Here is a 15,074-nt window from a genome sequence, read left to right as displayed (position 1 = left end):
TACGAAAAAATAAATAAAAAATAGTTTTCATGACTCAAACTTTTAGGAGTTTTAATTTATATGCAACTAAGCTCATTATTTCGTATAATTTTTTTTTAATATATAATGAGATTGCATTCATAAATCATACTACAAGAATCATGACAAATACTTATAAAGAATTACAACTAATATGAAGAGATTCAACAACAACATCAAACTCATATGATATATCTCTTTATGATAGAACATGAAAAGTATTTATTAAGTTTCTCATTAATGGAAGCTGATCAAACCGGTCACTAATGATATAATTATGTTACTACTTTGAGATTTGAATTAAATCAATCTCAATTATAATATTTATAATTTCGATATGTTATTAATAAAAATGAGAGGAATCATGAATCGAGATATCAAATGAAAAACATCACCAAAACACACCGTATAAGTGAGTTTGCGGCTTTCGATTGTTACTTTGACCATATGCGACAATGGTGTCATATCAAACCCAAACCATGCCCTAGCAAAGACCAACTTCATTCAACCTAGGAGAAAAATCACATACGCACCATACCACATTAAACAAAATACACCCATTATTATTAGCATTAGGTGATGTTAGGCCCACACAGCCTGCAAGCATAAAATCTGATACAGAGAAACACTCAAAGCAACTTTTAAGCCTTTGAAAACACCCTTCTTATTCATTCTTTGTCTCTCTCTCATCTCACTAAGCACAAATAGAAAAACGTTGCTGTCTGTGTTTGTTTCCTTTGCCTTTTTGATAGCAAAGCTCTGATTTTGAGCCGGCATTCGATTATTTACCGCAAACCCGGATAGTGTGCTAGTGTTAGTTTGATCCTTGGCCATGAAACGAGGGTACTCAGAATCCCCATCCACCTCTCTTGGGCCACCTCAATCCAGGTTAAAGCCCAACCCAGAAGGTAATATTTGTGATGCCAAACTCTTATGCCCTTTTATTCCCTGGTTCTGATTTGTAGCTTCTTGTGGTAAATTGTTCATCTTTTTGGTTTGTTTGGGAGTTGTTGGATCTGGGTCTTGTAGCTTTTGCTGATAAAGTGAAGGGAGAGGGAGAGGGAGAGAAACATCAAAGTCTGAACTCTTTTTCTATTTTGTGTTTTCGATTGGTAATTCATTCAATATTTGTTGTGTTCCTGATTAGTGGCTGTTTAATTCGAACCTGGGATTCTTAGTTCCCTAACTAACGTATTTGGTTTATAACAGTGGAAACTGAGAGAAGGTGAATATAACTAAATTTTGATTTTGCTACTTTTTACTCTTTTCAATCACTACATAATGAAAATTTCAATATTGAAATCTTTTTTGCTCTTCCGTAAAAAACTTGCAGTGATATTGAACGCAACAATGGTGTTAGGTTGTTCTTTTTTAATTAATCAGAGTTTCTTACAATGTGGCCTTAGGTGATTCACAATTCTTGGAGGATGAAAGCACAAAAATTTTTGCACGTAAAGTGGCAGATCATTACAGTGCAAGGACGAATCAAACGTTGGAAGAACGAGAAGCTAGTCCAATCATCCATTTAAAAAAGCTTAACAATTGGGTATGTCTTTAATCTCGTAGATACTCCATAATGGTATAATCACACTCCATATTTTTCCAATTGTTTATAGTTCCTTCTCATATTGAGCAGATTAAGAGTGTCTTAATTCAACTCTATGCTCGCAGAGGAGATGCTGTACTTGATCTTGCATGTGGCAAGGTATTGATAGTCCATTACATCTTCCTTTCTAACCCCCCCACCCTTCCACTAATATTCTCTTCTTAATATATATTTTTTCTTTTTGGCTAGGGGGGTGATCTCATCAAATGGGACAAGGCCAAAATTGGATATTATGTTGGCATCGATATCGCTGAAGGCTCAGTAAGTACTGAAATTTGGTTGTAATTAGCTCATTGGTTCACAATTTTCTTTCACGTAATAGTTCCATATATTTATAACTTAGATGTGATTGAGGCCTTCTAAGCTTTTCATCAAAGTTATCTTTCTATGGAGTACAAAAATTGATTCTAGGACCATTTTACTGTATTGCTACTCAATTGCTCACTTACGTTTCCAGAATGCATAAATTTTGCACTAGTACTCTAGAGTTGCAGTTGCTCTACATTATAGCTATTATGAAGTGTCCTTTATTCTATTTCCAAATTTGGCCTGATCAATGCTGTAGAGGTTTTTTTTTTCTTTTTCTATTCAATAATTCCTAGATTTTTATTTGGTGCGGAAGGAAAGTATTTCCCTTGTCAATCAAGGAATGAGTTTTGGGGAACTCTAGTATATAGGGCCTAGTCCAGGGTTTAGGATGATGCTGTATTGCTCCGTGGAGGCTGTGAGTTGAGACTTGAGAGGTTTCAACAGTACCCTTAACTTATCCTTATTGTCGATAGTGGATTTGATCTCCCTCTGGATGTGGACTATTTTTAAAACCATGTAAATTCTGTTTTTTGTGTGTTTGTTTGCCTTTCTTGTGAATTACATAGTTTTTCATTATTCTGCGCCTCATCATGTAGTGATAAATTGCTCAGTCTTTACGACAGTAAATGATTTTCTGAACACCATCCTTCTCTTTCAAGCATGACATCTTCCTTGTATGGGTATATTTCCCTGATGACAAATAAATGACTTCTTTTCGCTCAAGACCTTATGAGGATGTGCTGTAGTCGTTTTGTTGTCTGCCTTCTTGTTACGGTTTACTTTTTCAAATGTGTGCCACCATCAACCATCTTGTTACCATTTTCAAATTTATGTACAGATAGAAGATTGTCGTACTCGTTACAATGGCGATGCTGACCATCATCAACGCCGTAAAAAATTTACATTTCCCGCCCACCTTATATGTGGAGATTGTTTTGAGGTACTCACAAATATAATAGCTGCTCATAAAACCGTTATTTTGCCCCTAGGGAGCTTGGGTTTGACTCAATCAAAGAAGCAGCTGTTAGGCAGCAGCATATGTGGTAATGCTGCTATGTTGTTCTATGCCCTATGATTATTAATGCTATGTGGATGGTTTCAGGTTCGCCTGGATAAAGTCCTGGCTGATGATGCCCCCTTTGATATTTGCAGTTGCCAGGTGAGCCTATCTGTGCACTAATAGATTTCTACCTTCTGTTGTAACGTAATTAAAAATTTGAGGGGAAGAAAGCTTTGAAACAGAACCATCGAAATACATTTTATTTTGCAGTTTGCCTTGCATTATTCCTGGTCTACTGAAGCACGTGCACGACGAGCCTTGGCTAATGTCTCAGCTTTACTTCGTCCTGGCGGTACTTTCATTGGAACAATGCCTGATGCCAATGTGATCATCAAAAAGCTTAGAGAAGGTTTATTTTACACCTTAAACATTTTCGTTTCTTTTGGAGAGTAACCAAGGAACACTCCTTCATAAGTCCTGTAAATCCTCACATAAGCAATATATGTTCTTTTAAGCCCAGTAGATAGAGAAGTTCATTAGATATAGAAATATTTAGCATTAAGATTGTTGGGCATGGCAAACCACTTTTGTCATTATTGATTTGAGTTCCTATTTTCATTGTGAATGTCCAGCTGAAGGATTGGTCTTTGGTAATAGTGTCTACTGGATACGATTTGATGAAGAATTTTCTGAAAAGGTATGTTGTCACTCATGTGCTTCATTTTTCATTTATTTAGTTATTCTCCAAGCTGAGACATTACCTATGAAAACATGAGTATTGAAAATTTTCCAAATTTGACGATTACTTCATGTATGACTCAGAAATTCAAGTCTTCAAGCCCCTTTGGTATCCAGTACAAGTTTCACCTGGAGGTAGCTAACATGTTTATTTATATGTTCTGTTCATATATGGTTGTATAAAAAATGTTAAGCTAGATGGTTCCATTTTACTTTTTAAACCATGATTTCTGATATAAATTTTCTTTGCAGGATGCTGTTGATTGTCCTGAATGGATTGTCCCCTTTCATGTCTTCAAATCCCTGGTAGAAGAGGTATAATTTCTTCTTTTATATCAATGTCACCAGCTTTTGAAAGCTGCATCTTACTTGTAAATAGAAGTGGTGATGGAGGTGCATTCAGACGAACACTCTTTGCTATTTGAAATGTTTTTCTACTTGTAACTGAGAACAAGTGTGTGAAATTTTTTTGCAAGATATGGAACTAGTTTTTGTGAAGAACTCCCATGAATTTGTGTTCACCTTTTGCAGTATGGTATGGAGCTAGTTTTTGTGAAGAACTTCCATGAATTTGTGTTTACCTTTTGCAGTATGATATGGAGCTAGTTTTTGTGAAGAACTCACATGAATTTGTGCACGAGTATATGAAAAAACCAGAATATGTGGAGCTAATGCGGAGGCTTGGTGCATTAGGTGATGGTAACCAAGATCAGAGTATGTTCATTCCCTGTAACCCTTTATTTCCTCTTTACATACAAACAGTGGATTAATTGTGAACCAAATTTGTTTCAACTGCTTATTGATTTTGTCATTCACTAAAATGATGTGTTGTCATTAGAATGCCTCTGATGAGTTTTTAGTACTGATCATTTTTCATTATTGCTTTGGCAATATCCAGGCACGCTATCACAAGATGAATGGGAAGTAGCTTATTTGTATTTGGCATTTGTCTTGAGGAAGGTGAGTACATGTTCCTAGTGCAAAATAACCTGTGTGATTAATCCCATTTCGGTGTCGCTGTTGCTGTTAATATAGTCTCTGTTTGCATTCGTGTGATTGTGTGTTGAGGAATAAATCTGTGTTATTTTCAGCGAGGCGAACCTGATCGGGCACAAGTAAATGGTAGAAGAGACAAAGGGAAGATGCATATATCAAAAGAGGACATAATGTACGTCCGCAATGATTAATGGAAAAACAATAATGTCTGAAATATCCATTTTCATAGCAGAAAAAGAACAATGATTTTGCAGCATGGAGAAGCCTCTGCTTGGCCAGATGGGAAAGGGAAGAGAGCTCAACTCCCCACACTGTTCTACTAGCTACTTGTAGAAATGGATGTAATTACTCAATTTTGTAGATTTAAACAACGATCTAAGATTTGTAATTTACATTTTAATTGAAGAATGCTCCCGAGGAAATAACAGTTTGTAGTCTCTCTGGGATGAGAAATATAGTTTAATTACTAAAACGTGACCACCAACCGAGTGTTTGGTGAATTGTAACATCACCATCAGATTAGTGTAACAATTGAATAAAACTGGGTGGTTGTATTTGAACCCCCAAATTCGCTAACTTTACTTTCTTTATTTTCCCTCAGCACAAGTTTTATTCCTTACTTTGTTCTAGTATAATAAATTACAAATTTTATTCGTAGATGTGGATTAGACTAGTTTGTCATTACAACGTGTTTGCCTCCTTTCTTACGAGTTCAATCCATTTCTCGTACATTAGAATAGTTTATAATATGACATTGGGAGGAAAAAAAAATACATATTTTATCCTTCTTAATTTAGGAAGTTTTTATTTGCGCTCTAGAAAAGTCATAATGCAATTTTTGTAATAATTTAATGGATGTGTGAGTGAGTAGCAAGTGGGGTTCTCTTCGAGTGTTTGGAGGCTTTACTTATTCAACAAGTAATTCAGTTTACACAATAGTTAATCCAAAAGTAATTCAACGAAGGATATATATACACAGGATATCATCATTCATAGATCTCAAACCCATGATGAGGTTGAAATGCAAAACATTTCTATTTTCTGACGTAACATGATGCTAAAATCACACACATTGTAAACCCTAAGAAACTTCATCCTTTGGCATAGAGCCACACAACAATTACCTTCCTCGCCTGATATGACCAAGCAACAATTATCTTCTTCTGTAAAAGTACGTAGGCTATGAATTGCCAGTTTGTAAATAGTGAAAGATCAAAAAATGAAAAGAAAATACACTCGATGGTTCTGTTCAAACACAAGATTAAGCTTGCAGATCCTCTAACCACAATGAAAATCTGACTGCAAAACATACCAAAAAAGCTTACCATAAATAAAAAATCTGAGTACCAACGACATAAGCTGTACATGTCATTTTACTACTCTTCCCATAAACGATCAATAATGTGCTGACCCAAATGGAAAACGTTCAATTAAGCTAAGAAACTTATATGCAGCAAGCTAGTCTAATAGCAATACTTCCCGGCATCAAATTTGTGTTTATTTATTCTACAAGCACATTAGGCAGAGACACTCATATAAGGACTGTGATTTCGGCAGATTTTGATAGGCAACCTATAATGAACTCTACGAACGCTTCATCAAAACCACCATAACAACCATAACTGCCAGCCCCATGAATGCAGATGCTACCGTCTTCGTATTCCCATTCTCATCTGCATCTCCATTCTCAGCTGGGGAGGGAAAAATATTCTGGATGTAAGTTGACAAATCGCCCACCCACCTATCCACGGTAAGCTTGATTTTCTGCACAAAACCACGGAGCACAGCCTCAAACCCATCAGATTTGTCTTTGTCTTCATGCTCCTTGGGTGATACTGGATCAGAAAACTCAGTATCTGACGCATATTTGGGCTCATAAAGATTATAGTCCTTGTTGGACTTCAAGAATTGCTTGACCGCAGAATTTTCCATCATAGCATTCCAGATATTTGGGTCGCTTGCAATTGAAGCAACAACATTCTGGGCATGAAACCAAAAAAATAAATTAGTCCCCTAACAAATGGTATAAGCCAGACTATCATAACTGAATTTTGGTAGCCAAAAGCGCCATACACTAACTTCCAAGTTCACAGCGATAACATCTTGAAAGGATATGAGTTGGGAGTTCAATCAAATACCTGAGCTTCAGTACTTCTACTCAGCATTTCAAATGCCTGAAAAGCATGTTTTGGCACGGAAGTCCTAGTAAGAAGCAGGGATTCCACCTCCTCAGGTTCAGGGTTCATAATTTGAGACAGCCCAGAAACCTTATCAGTAGCAGACTGCTCCCCAAATTCAGTAGATTTGGGTGAAGACAGATATATCCTGAAAGTTCATTTATTGAAAATTGAACATATGAAGGAGAAAAAAAATTTATTCAAGCATGAGACTACACACAATAGATCAACCTACAAGCTGACAAACGGGAAACAACAGCAAACACTTTCAATTTCATGAACTCCGTGGTGCTTGGTGTAACAAGAAACTATGAATTTAGAATTTAAACACTTTCAATTTCATGAACTCTGGCGCTTGGTTTTCATTTTTTTTTTGTAAATTTAGTTTCAAATACTTTCAATTTCATGAACTATGAATTAGAATTTTAAAAACCAATAAATAATTCACAGTTCACACCAAAACAAAAATAAAAAAAACTATTTGAAACTAAATTCTTTCACCATCCATTACTCCAACAGCAAAATGTCCAATTTACCATCCAATCATTTCTTCATCCCAAATGAAAAATCCCCAAAAACTACAAATAAACAAATTTTCACCACCTACGATCATCAAGCAACTTCGAAAAAATCTATTTGGGTTTCAAATAAAGCAATAAAAACACCATCTTTAGAAAATAACAGAGCAGAAATATAAATTTCAATCATTTCTGCACTCATTCGCTTCTTTTGCACTCTTTTCTCGTCAACGTAACAGAGCATAACACAAATAAATACAAAAGGGGACGTCATTGCTTTGGAAAAAAGAAAATTTTAATAAGAAATCACAAAAGCAAAACAGAATTAACGAAGAAAAAATAATTAAGGCTTTTATTGGCGGAGAAATGTACTTATCGAGGGCGTCTTTCAATTCAGTGGTGGCCTCTCTGGCCTCCTTGAAGCTCGGCGCGGCGTCGAAGACGACTCTCGGCATCGGCTCGCCGGCCGACATCACCAGCTCCTCGCCTGCGGCGCCGACCACTTGCCAGTCGACGAAGTCGTCCATCGCATCCAACGCCGTCTTCTCGATCGGAGACACGTCAACCCCGCCGACATTCTCAGCCGTGAGGGTCGCGGCGACGGGGATCGAGGCCTTTCGGATGGACTGACCGGACGGCGATGGAACCGGCGCGCCACGAAGCATGCCGCCGGGAACAACGCCGCCGATCCCCGCCACCTTAGCCGCCGCCCTCATGACTCCGCCTCCCATTGATATTGATTGGACACTAGGAAAAGCGTGTGTGATAAAAACCCTTGAGATCACTCGACTCTCGCGCTCTCCGTTTCCTTCCTCTTGAAGTCTCTCTGAGTCTGAGGTGATGTGATTTATTTAGAGACAGAAAGAGGACGGCGACAGAGAGAGAGGGAATAAAGGAGTTCCTTATTATCTAGAGAATCTGTGAGGTGATGAGATTTATATATTTATGGATCGTTCTCATGCTGCCACGTGTGGGGTAAAATAGTTTTATGTTTTTAATTAACAGTGAATAAAATGGTTGTTTTTTTCTTTTTTTTACTGTTGGTCGATGGATAAATCATAAATTTGTTTTCCTTTATTCTTTTAGTTTAATTTGTTGGAGCTCCTGTTTTAGCCTCAACTATTTTTGACTTTCTGTTAACTTTCTTTTAAATTTAAAAACGAATAGTCAAAATCTGAAGAAAATAGAAGATTCCCTTTTTCTTTCTTTTTCCTTTCTTCTTTAAGAAGTGAGCAATGGTTTCATTTAAAAAATAATAATAATAATAATAATAAAGGCTAAAATGTAGTAATAATCTCTCAACTAAGATTCGATGTTACTTTTTATTTAAGTATTTGATTCAATTAGAGAATGAGAGGAGATTTTGCTTTTCCTTCTTTAAATCAGATAAATAAGTAAAGATTTGTCGTGTGGTATTCAAGAAAGAGGCCCATATATAGAATTTACCTTGTTTTTCTTGACTTACAATTGTTGTGTGCAATTGAACTATTGCCATAAATTGATTCTGAATTTAAATCATCAAAATCATTTGAAGATTTTACCCAAAAATAGAAGAACTAAAATTATCTGTTCAATGGAAAATGAAAAATTTCTTGTATAAAGTATGAAGGTAAAGTTATTTTTTCTTTATTAAAAAAAAAAGTTTAATTTTTTGTAATGTTAATATATTTTTTATACAATGGCCAATGGCGCATAGTCCAATTTGGTTCAGTACGAGCCTAAACCGTTAACTAAATCGATTATTTTGATAATGCTTTTTTGAAATTGTAACGGTCCAAATAAGATCACTTTAGTTCAATTCGGTGTGAGTGAGTCATTTTTATTTTACATATTTCTAACTATTTTTATTGTTTTTATTGGTTTCATAGAAAGCACCTTATATTTTGTTTAGTGGGCTTTGAAATACCAAATTTTCAAATTCCAATAAAATGGTGGCATGTATAGTAAAAGATTAATTATGTAATGAATTATAATATTCAATTTGGTTTGAAACATTATTAAACTCAATTTTTATCGAGATTTTTGCTTTTATATCCGATTGATATAAAATATTTATATAATTATATAATTTTTGAACCAAACCAAACCGTCGTTGCGATATGATAGATACTCGGTACTTTCAGCTAAATAAATGTTTTTATTTTTATTTTCTAAGAACACTCAAATAATTTGATGTATGTAAAAACCCAAGCAAAAATTCAAGCAGAAGTATGGCAAATCCAACCCAAACCCAAACCCTAATTTTTGGCCCAATATTGTAGACCGGATTGTTTTGATACGTGAAAGGCCTTGCTTCAATGCCCATTGTGTAGTTCAGTGACTGTTCAAATTGAGTTTAACAGGGAGAAAATCATTGATTTTTTCAGTACACTGGCCGGCTGCAACCAAATATTTTATTAGTCTTCCTCTCCATGCAAAGCAATATAAATTGAAACTCAATGACAACATGATGAAGAAGTAAAAAAGAGCAACTCTCGAAACAAGGTTAAGAAGTTCGACGGATTGTAAGAAATTTATAGCTCAAGTTGTTAAGAGTATTTAGTTATGCATCTGAAGTTTTAGATTCAATCCAGCTTATAATATTGTCGGTATAAAAAAATTAAAAGAAGTTGGACGGTTCAATCCAATTGCTCAAAACAGTGATCGTCTTTCTTTAATAAATTTGTGTATTTAAGTTGCTTGGCCACCACTGTTTGAAACCGACTTGCTAACATGACCTTTCACAAGCAAATAAACACTCAAGAACAAATGTAAGGCCGAGGAGGAGGCCAAGAGGTGCCAATTGCAGCAAGGAGGTGCTTGTGGGCCCATACAACAAGTAGGACCCCGACTTTGGGAGATATTACCAGTCCCTAATATAAAATATTAGAATAACAGAATCTGAATATCTGATAATACAACCAAGGAAGAAAGGTTTGTCTGTACGACAGCACCCAATTCACCCGTGAAACAAGGCTTTTCTCCTTCCTAGCCTAACCTTAATCATAGGCTATTAAGAATCTATGTTCTAAACAATTCCACACCCTTCCTTCTATAAATCGCGGTTTGGGAGGAAAACACTTATGTTCGTAAGTACTTTTTTAAGAAGCAAATCAATATTTTTATTTAAAAAAATCAATAAGTGTTTTCTGTAGAAGCACACTCTATTAAAAAGTGTTGACTCCCTTCCTCTACCCCATTGCGAAATAAACTCGAAAACACTTTTAAGATTTTCCTATCAAATACCGTGTTAAAAGTACTTTCGGTGGTCAGAAAAATCAAGTAAATGGCTAGAGAAAACCAATATCATTAAGAAAATAAAAGGTTGAATAAGTAGCTTCAAAAATTGTGAACCTGGTGTAGATCAGGATGTAGCTCAATAATAGGCGACAGGTTCGGGTTAGAGATTTGTTTAATGCAAACTTACATTTTTAGCCAAAAACAAAATCATAAGTTAATAAAAAGGTCAAATTTTTGTTATGAAAATTTTGTTTTGATCTCATACTCAAAACAATTATAAAAAAAAAACCGGCATGTTAGAAGAAAATTCTTGCCTTGTCAATCCGAACTTGAGAAAAATATATATGTATATATATATATATAAATATAGGTGAAGAGAGAGAGAGAGAGATTAAAGAAATTTGATCCTTTGCTTTGCTTAAACAGATTAGAGAGAGTAGAATAATGGAATTAACAAAAGTTAGAAGATTAGAACCGCTAATATGATGAGGACATCTGATTCCAGGAGTTCAAATCTTTACAAACTCCTCTTCCTTTCCTTCTCCTTCTCCTCAAAACCCCTCCCCTCTCTAATCTCAGGCCACCTACAACACCTACTTAATTATATCATTAGACCTATCAAATTTAAAATTGCATTTTAAAGAAAGAAAAAAAAAAAAGACAAAGTTGAAACAGGTTGGCAATGGCATGCATCTCTTCCTATCTCAGACCCTCAAAGCCTGCCTTTTCCTTCCTCACATGATTCTTCAACACACCTGCAAAGTCACATGAAATATTAGGCTCCACAATCAAGCCCCATCTTGCATGCAAACTTTTAGTACCCCAAACCAAAAAACAGCATAAAAGAATAGAAATTTTGGTTATCAAAATTCAGAGTTAGCGCAAGCACTAAGTAAGCAAGCTACCTAGCCTAGGATCGAGGGAAATCGGTGCAACCGAAGTTCTTTTGTTTCTATATAGGAAAGTTCTTGGATACTCTGCGTTTCTTTTTCTTTTCTTTTTCCTAAAATTAATTGTTTATAAGAGAAATTTTTATACATCATGTGTATCAACAGGAAATAGAGACAAAGGAAAATATCTGTTTATGAATAAAACAAACAAACAAACAAGTAAGAAAACAAAGTCTCTCTCTCTCTCTCTCTCTCTCGGATCAGTTTCTGAAACACTAACATGTTTGTCTCTGCAATACCAATACATCAATCGTCAGACATGACATACATTAAAAACCAAAAACTGCTCAGCACACCAAAAAAAAAAAACAGAAACCCAGAAATCTATGTCCATAGAAACTTGCAACACATGTCAAAAACTGCAAATCAAAATAAAATCAAATGAAGAAAAAAAAAATTAATTAAGCTAATCTGATACATAATCAATTAAAATGAATTACCTGATGAGGGTTTACAGTCAGGTGGATCTTCAAAGAGTGATAAAGAGAGCTGTTTGTGAGCAACCCCAATGTCAAAGAGTATGAGGCCTGATCTTGGATCATCCACAATGATGTCTTTGACTGGCAGCCATAGAAAGAGCTCTTCTTGGGTCAAGCCCTCCACCCCTATGAGGCTTCCATAGCTGAGATTGGCCCTCACAACACTTTCAAAGAAGACCCTGTTCTCAAACTTGGTCAGGCAAGGGCCATCAAGGAAGACTTGGAGCTGGCCATTGTCAGAGAGAGTGTAGGACTTGACCTCCTTTGGTAGGAGGCCTGCTGGCAAGCCTTGGGAGATAAGAAGGTCGTGAATGGAGGAGGAGGAGAGAGAGAGGGGTAGAGAGAGAAAGATGAGAAAGGTCCATGGAAAGACTGTGATGAAGAAGAAGTAGTGGCTGGTGTTAAACAAGGACATGATGGCTTGCTGGAAATGTTTAGAGAGAGAGAGAGAGAGCATGTAGAGGTTTTGTTTTTAGGGGATGATATTTGGAGAGTTGGAAAGTTTGAAAGACTGTTTTAATAATGGAGATTGAATGGTGAACTTACCATTTTGCCCTTGGGTTGGTGACTATGGGGGGGCCTAGAGTTTAATTATTTTGTTCTGTAGCACCTAATTATAATGGAGTATATGCTTTAACCAGATATGGGTTTATTGTCCTTATAATAAAATTAAAATGAATCGGTATGCTTGCTTCTTGTTGTATCTACACCATATGTACTCCATTTTTCTTGTTAGTTACTAATCCTATATTCCATTTCAGTCTTAGTTGTTGTAATTGTAATTTGTAAGTATGAGACTGATTACTTTAAGTTAAATTAATGTTCAATTGCAAATTTCTATAAGTGCAATTTAATTAAAGGTCGTCTTCTATGACAACCTTTGTGATTTTAATTTTTTTTTACAACTTTTGTGATACAAGCGGTATTGGAAAAGAAAGGTTATCTTTCACACACACTGTCAAAAGTGTTATAGAGATTTGAACATAAGATCACAGATAATGAAACAATGTCAAAGTATTTCACATTTTCTTTCACTAGCAAAATATGAATGAAGAACAAATTCCTTATACAACTAGAGTCTCGTTAATCAAATTAACAATAGTCACGACAGAAAGAGTCGACCAGTGATTTTTAAAAGTGATGAGAATGGAACATAATTAGCTTCACAAAACACATGCTTTTGACGACATGATATCAATTTTGCGATATCATCATATGGGATCAAATTACTTAAATATATATATATATATATATTTCCTAATCAAAAGGCAACTAAAAATGAAAAAGAGACAAAATAAAAGACAAGTGTAGTGGTCTGTACAGTCTTCATGACATAATCATGCATGAACAATGGGTTTATTATAATATTTGCTGATTAAGTATCATATACCTAGAACCAGAAGAAATGTACACTGAAAAAGGTCTCTGGGTGGTCCAAACTCCAGAACAACTCAGCCAACGGACCTCCTGCTGCCAACATTTAATCATACAAATTGACAACGAAGTGTGACTCTATGATTAATATTTTTCTATTAACTAATTTTGCCTAAACAATTCAGCAAAGACTAATTTAAACATAAAAAAGAAAACAAACACCCACATTGGTCTCTCTTTGCGTTTGGAGGTGAACAGACCTAAATTTGGAAAAGACTCATTGAACAAAGGCGTCTGATAGAGATTACTATCAGTAACAAGGGTACTTTAGACATTCTACAATCCCACATGAACAATGGAGCATGAATGATAACCAGATTGTAACGGCTGCACCTGCAGTGGAAAAGTCAGAATCCAGGAGGTACTTCACATGAATCCTGCAACTCAAGGGATGGTAAATAAGTAATTACAGACACGAAAAACTTCTCTCTTTTTATAAGACAATATCCAAACAAAACTGCCTCTAATGTACAGGAAGAAGAATCGAACCTGAGTGCAAAGGACGAACAAAACATGCTACCTTAACTAATTAAACTACCCACATCTCAGACATCTGTAGAGTTCATGTTACATATGTGGTAAAATGGATGGATTCAGGAGGAAATTATGAAGTTGATGAAACTTTTGTGACCAAAAAGGACATGAAATTTTTTCATTTTTACTTTATTGTTTTGCCATTGAAGAAGACCCAGTAGAGTGACAGTACCAGCAGTCCGCTGTGCTTCAACACAAAAAAGTTTTCAAGGAGGTAATGATTAAAGTTTGCTGTGGGAGGGAGACCTAGGTAATAGATGCCCCAGCTGAAATGACTTGTCACACGTGGTCCAATGAGAGGCCGGTCCATTGCCAGTGAAAATTTAGTGAGTATAGGCCCACGTGTGTACTGTGCATGCAGGTCCCCATGCGTGACATGCGCGTCACTTCTGCTTCTTGTACCAACAAATTGTATGGATTTATAATTTTTTTTAGCCATGATTATAATCAAGAGCATAATTAGGAATTTCTGTAGTATTTTTAGAAATAAAAGTATATATTAAATTATATAAATCATACTAGTTTATAATTTTATTGACTAATTTTCAAAAAGTTTTTCTTATATAATTGATATTGGGGAGGGAGAATTGAATTTAAGACCTCGAGTATATAACTAAATGCTAATTTCTAATAAATTTTAGCATAAAAAAAATACATATTAAATACAATCAAAAAATACATATTATCAAAATTAAAATATGTTGAACAACATAGTTGAAAGCGTACGTATTGTTATGTGTATTTTATTAATGTCATGCAACTATATTCATAAAGAATTGGACTTTTTTGGGACTTTAATAGGTTAATACACACTTGACTATATTTAAAACAAGTCAAATATATAATTTTTTTTTTTTTTAGGATTGAATTTTTTTTTATCCCCAAAAACCTTTCTAGGCTACAGCCCATTGTAGCCATTAACTTAATTTCGCCCTTGATTATAATTATTAGTATATTTTACAAGATCAACTACTTTTTAGTCTAGTGTTAATTCTCTTCTCAATATTGAAGAAGTTCCGAATTTGATACCCTTGCCTATAAAATAAAACTAGCCCTTTGACACATGCTCACGCATGTGCCAATTGGTTTTCTTTTT

The 15,074-nt window shown here is 35.2% G+C and overlaps 3 protein-coding genes across 3 annotated transcripts; 1 reads left to right on the top strand and 2 right to left on the bottom strand.

Annotated features, from left to right (window-relative positions):
- Positions 638 to 5,246, top strand: LOC18778548 (mRNA cap guanine-N7 methyltransferase 1). Its single transcript, XM_007211397.2, has 13 exons — positions 638 to 926; positions 1,425 to 1,564; positions 1,655 to 1,723; positions 1,814 to 1,885; positions 2,772 to 2,873; positions 3,036 to 3,092; positions 3,204 to 3,342; positions 3,566 to 3,630; positions 3,756 to 3,806; positions 3,924 to 3,986; positions 4,262 to 4,385; positions 4,570 to 4,631; positions 4,763 to 5,246. The coding sequence occupies exons 1-13, from the start codon at positions 851 to 853 to the stop codon at positions 4,856 to 4,858; spliced, it is 1,116 nt and encodes a 371-aa protein (XP_007211459.1). The 5' UTR covers positions 638 to 850; the 3' UTR covers positions 4,859 to 5,246.
- LOC18778928 lies at positions 5,882 to 8,280 on the bottom strand. The gene is made up of 3 exons (XM_020561201.1): positions 7,735 to 8,280; positions 6,806 to 6,992; positions 5,882 to 6,647 (listed from the first exon to the last, which is right to left on the bottom strand). Exons 1-3 carry the CDS (start codon positions 8,091 to 8,093, stop codon positions 6,252 to 6,254), a joined length of 942 nt encoding a protein of 313 aa, XP_020416790.1. The 5' UTR covers positions 8,094 to 8,280; the 3' UTR covers positions 5,882 to 6,251.
- Positions 10,969 to 12,625, bottom strand: LOC18778766. Its single transcript, XM_007212105.2, has 2 exons — positions 11,972 to 12,625; positions 10,969 to 11,336 (listed from the first exon to the last, which is right to left on the bottom strand). Exons 1-2 carry the CDS (start codon positions 12,465 to 12,467, stop codon positions 11,281 to 11,283), a joined length of 552 nt encoding a protein of 183 aa, XP_007212167.2. The 5' UTR covers positions 12,468 to 12,625; the 3' UTR covers positions 10,969 to 11,280.

This window comes from Prunus persica, chromosome G4, assembly GCF_000346465.2.
Source record: "Prunus persica cultivar Lovell chromosome G4, Prunus_persica_NCBIv2, whole genome shotgun sequence".
In the NCBI taxonomy this organism is placed as follows: Eukaryota; Viridiplantae; Streptophyta; class Magnoliopsida; order Rosales; family Rosaceae; genus Prunus; species Prunus persica.
The sequence above is the reverse complement of the archived record's forward strand: the minus strand, read 5'-3'. Positions and strand labels throughout refer to the sequence as shown.

Bases quoted from the DNA above. Each gene is read 5' to 3' on its own strand.
- LOC18778548 (XM_007211397.2), top strand. From the start codon at position 851: ATGAAACGAGGGTACTCAGAATCCCCATCCACCTCTCTTGGGCCACCT. The intron at 1,724-1,813 runs GTATTGATAGTC...CTTTTTGGCTAG, and splicing joins TTGATCTTGCATGTGGCAAG to GGGGGTGATCTCATCAAATG. The intron at 3,807-3,923 runs GTAGCTAACATG...TTTTCTTTGCAG, and splicing joins AGTACAAGTTTCACCTGGAG to GATGCTGTTGATTGTCCTGA.
- LOC18778766 (XM_007212105.2), bottom strand. From the start codon at position 12,467: ATGCTCTCTCTCTCTCTCTCTAAACATTTCCAGCAAGCCATCATGTCC. The intron at 11,337-11,971 runs GTAATTCATTTT...GTGACTTTGCAG, and splicing joins TGACTGTAAACCCTCATCAG to GTGTGTTGAAGAATCATGTG.
- LOC18778928 (XM_020561201.1), bottom strand. From the start codon at position 8,093: ATGGGAGGCGGAGTCATGAGGGCGGCGGCTAAGGTGGCGGGGATCGGC. The intron at 6,993-7,734 runs GTACATTTCTCC...ATGAACTTTCAG, and splicing joins TTGAAAGACGCCCTCGATAA to GATATATCTGTCTTCACCCA. The intron at 6,648-6,805 runs GTATTTGATTGA...TTTCATGCCCAG, and splicing joins GTAGAAGTACTGAAGCTCAG to AATGTTGTTGCTTCAATTGC.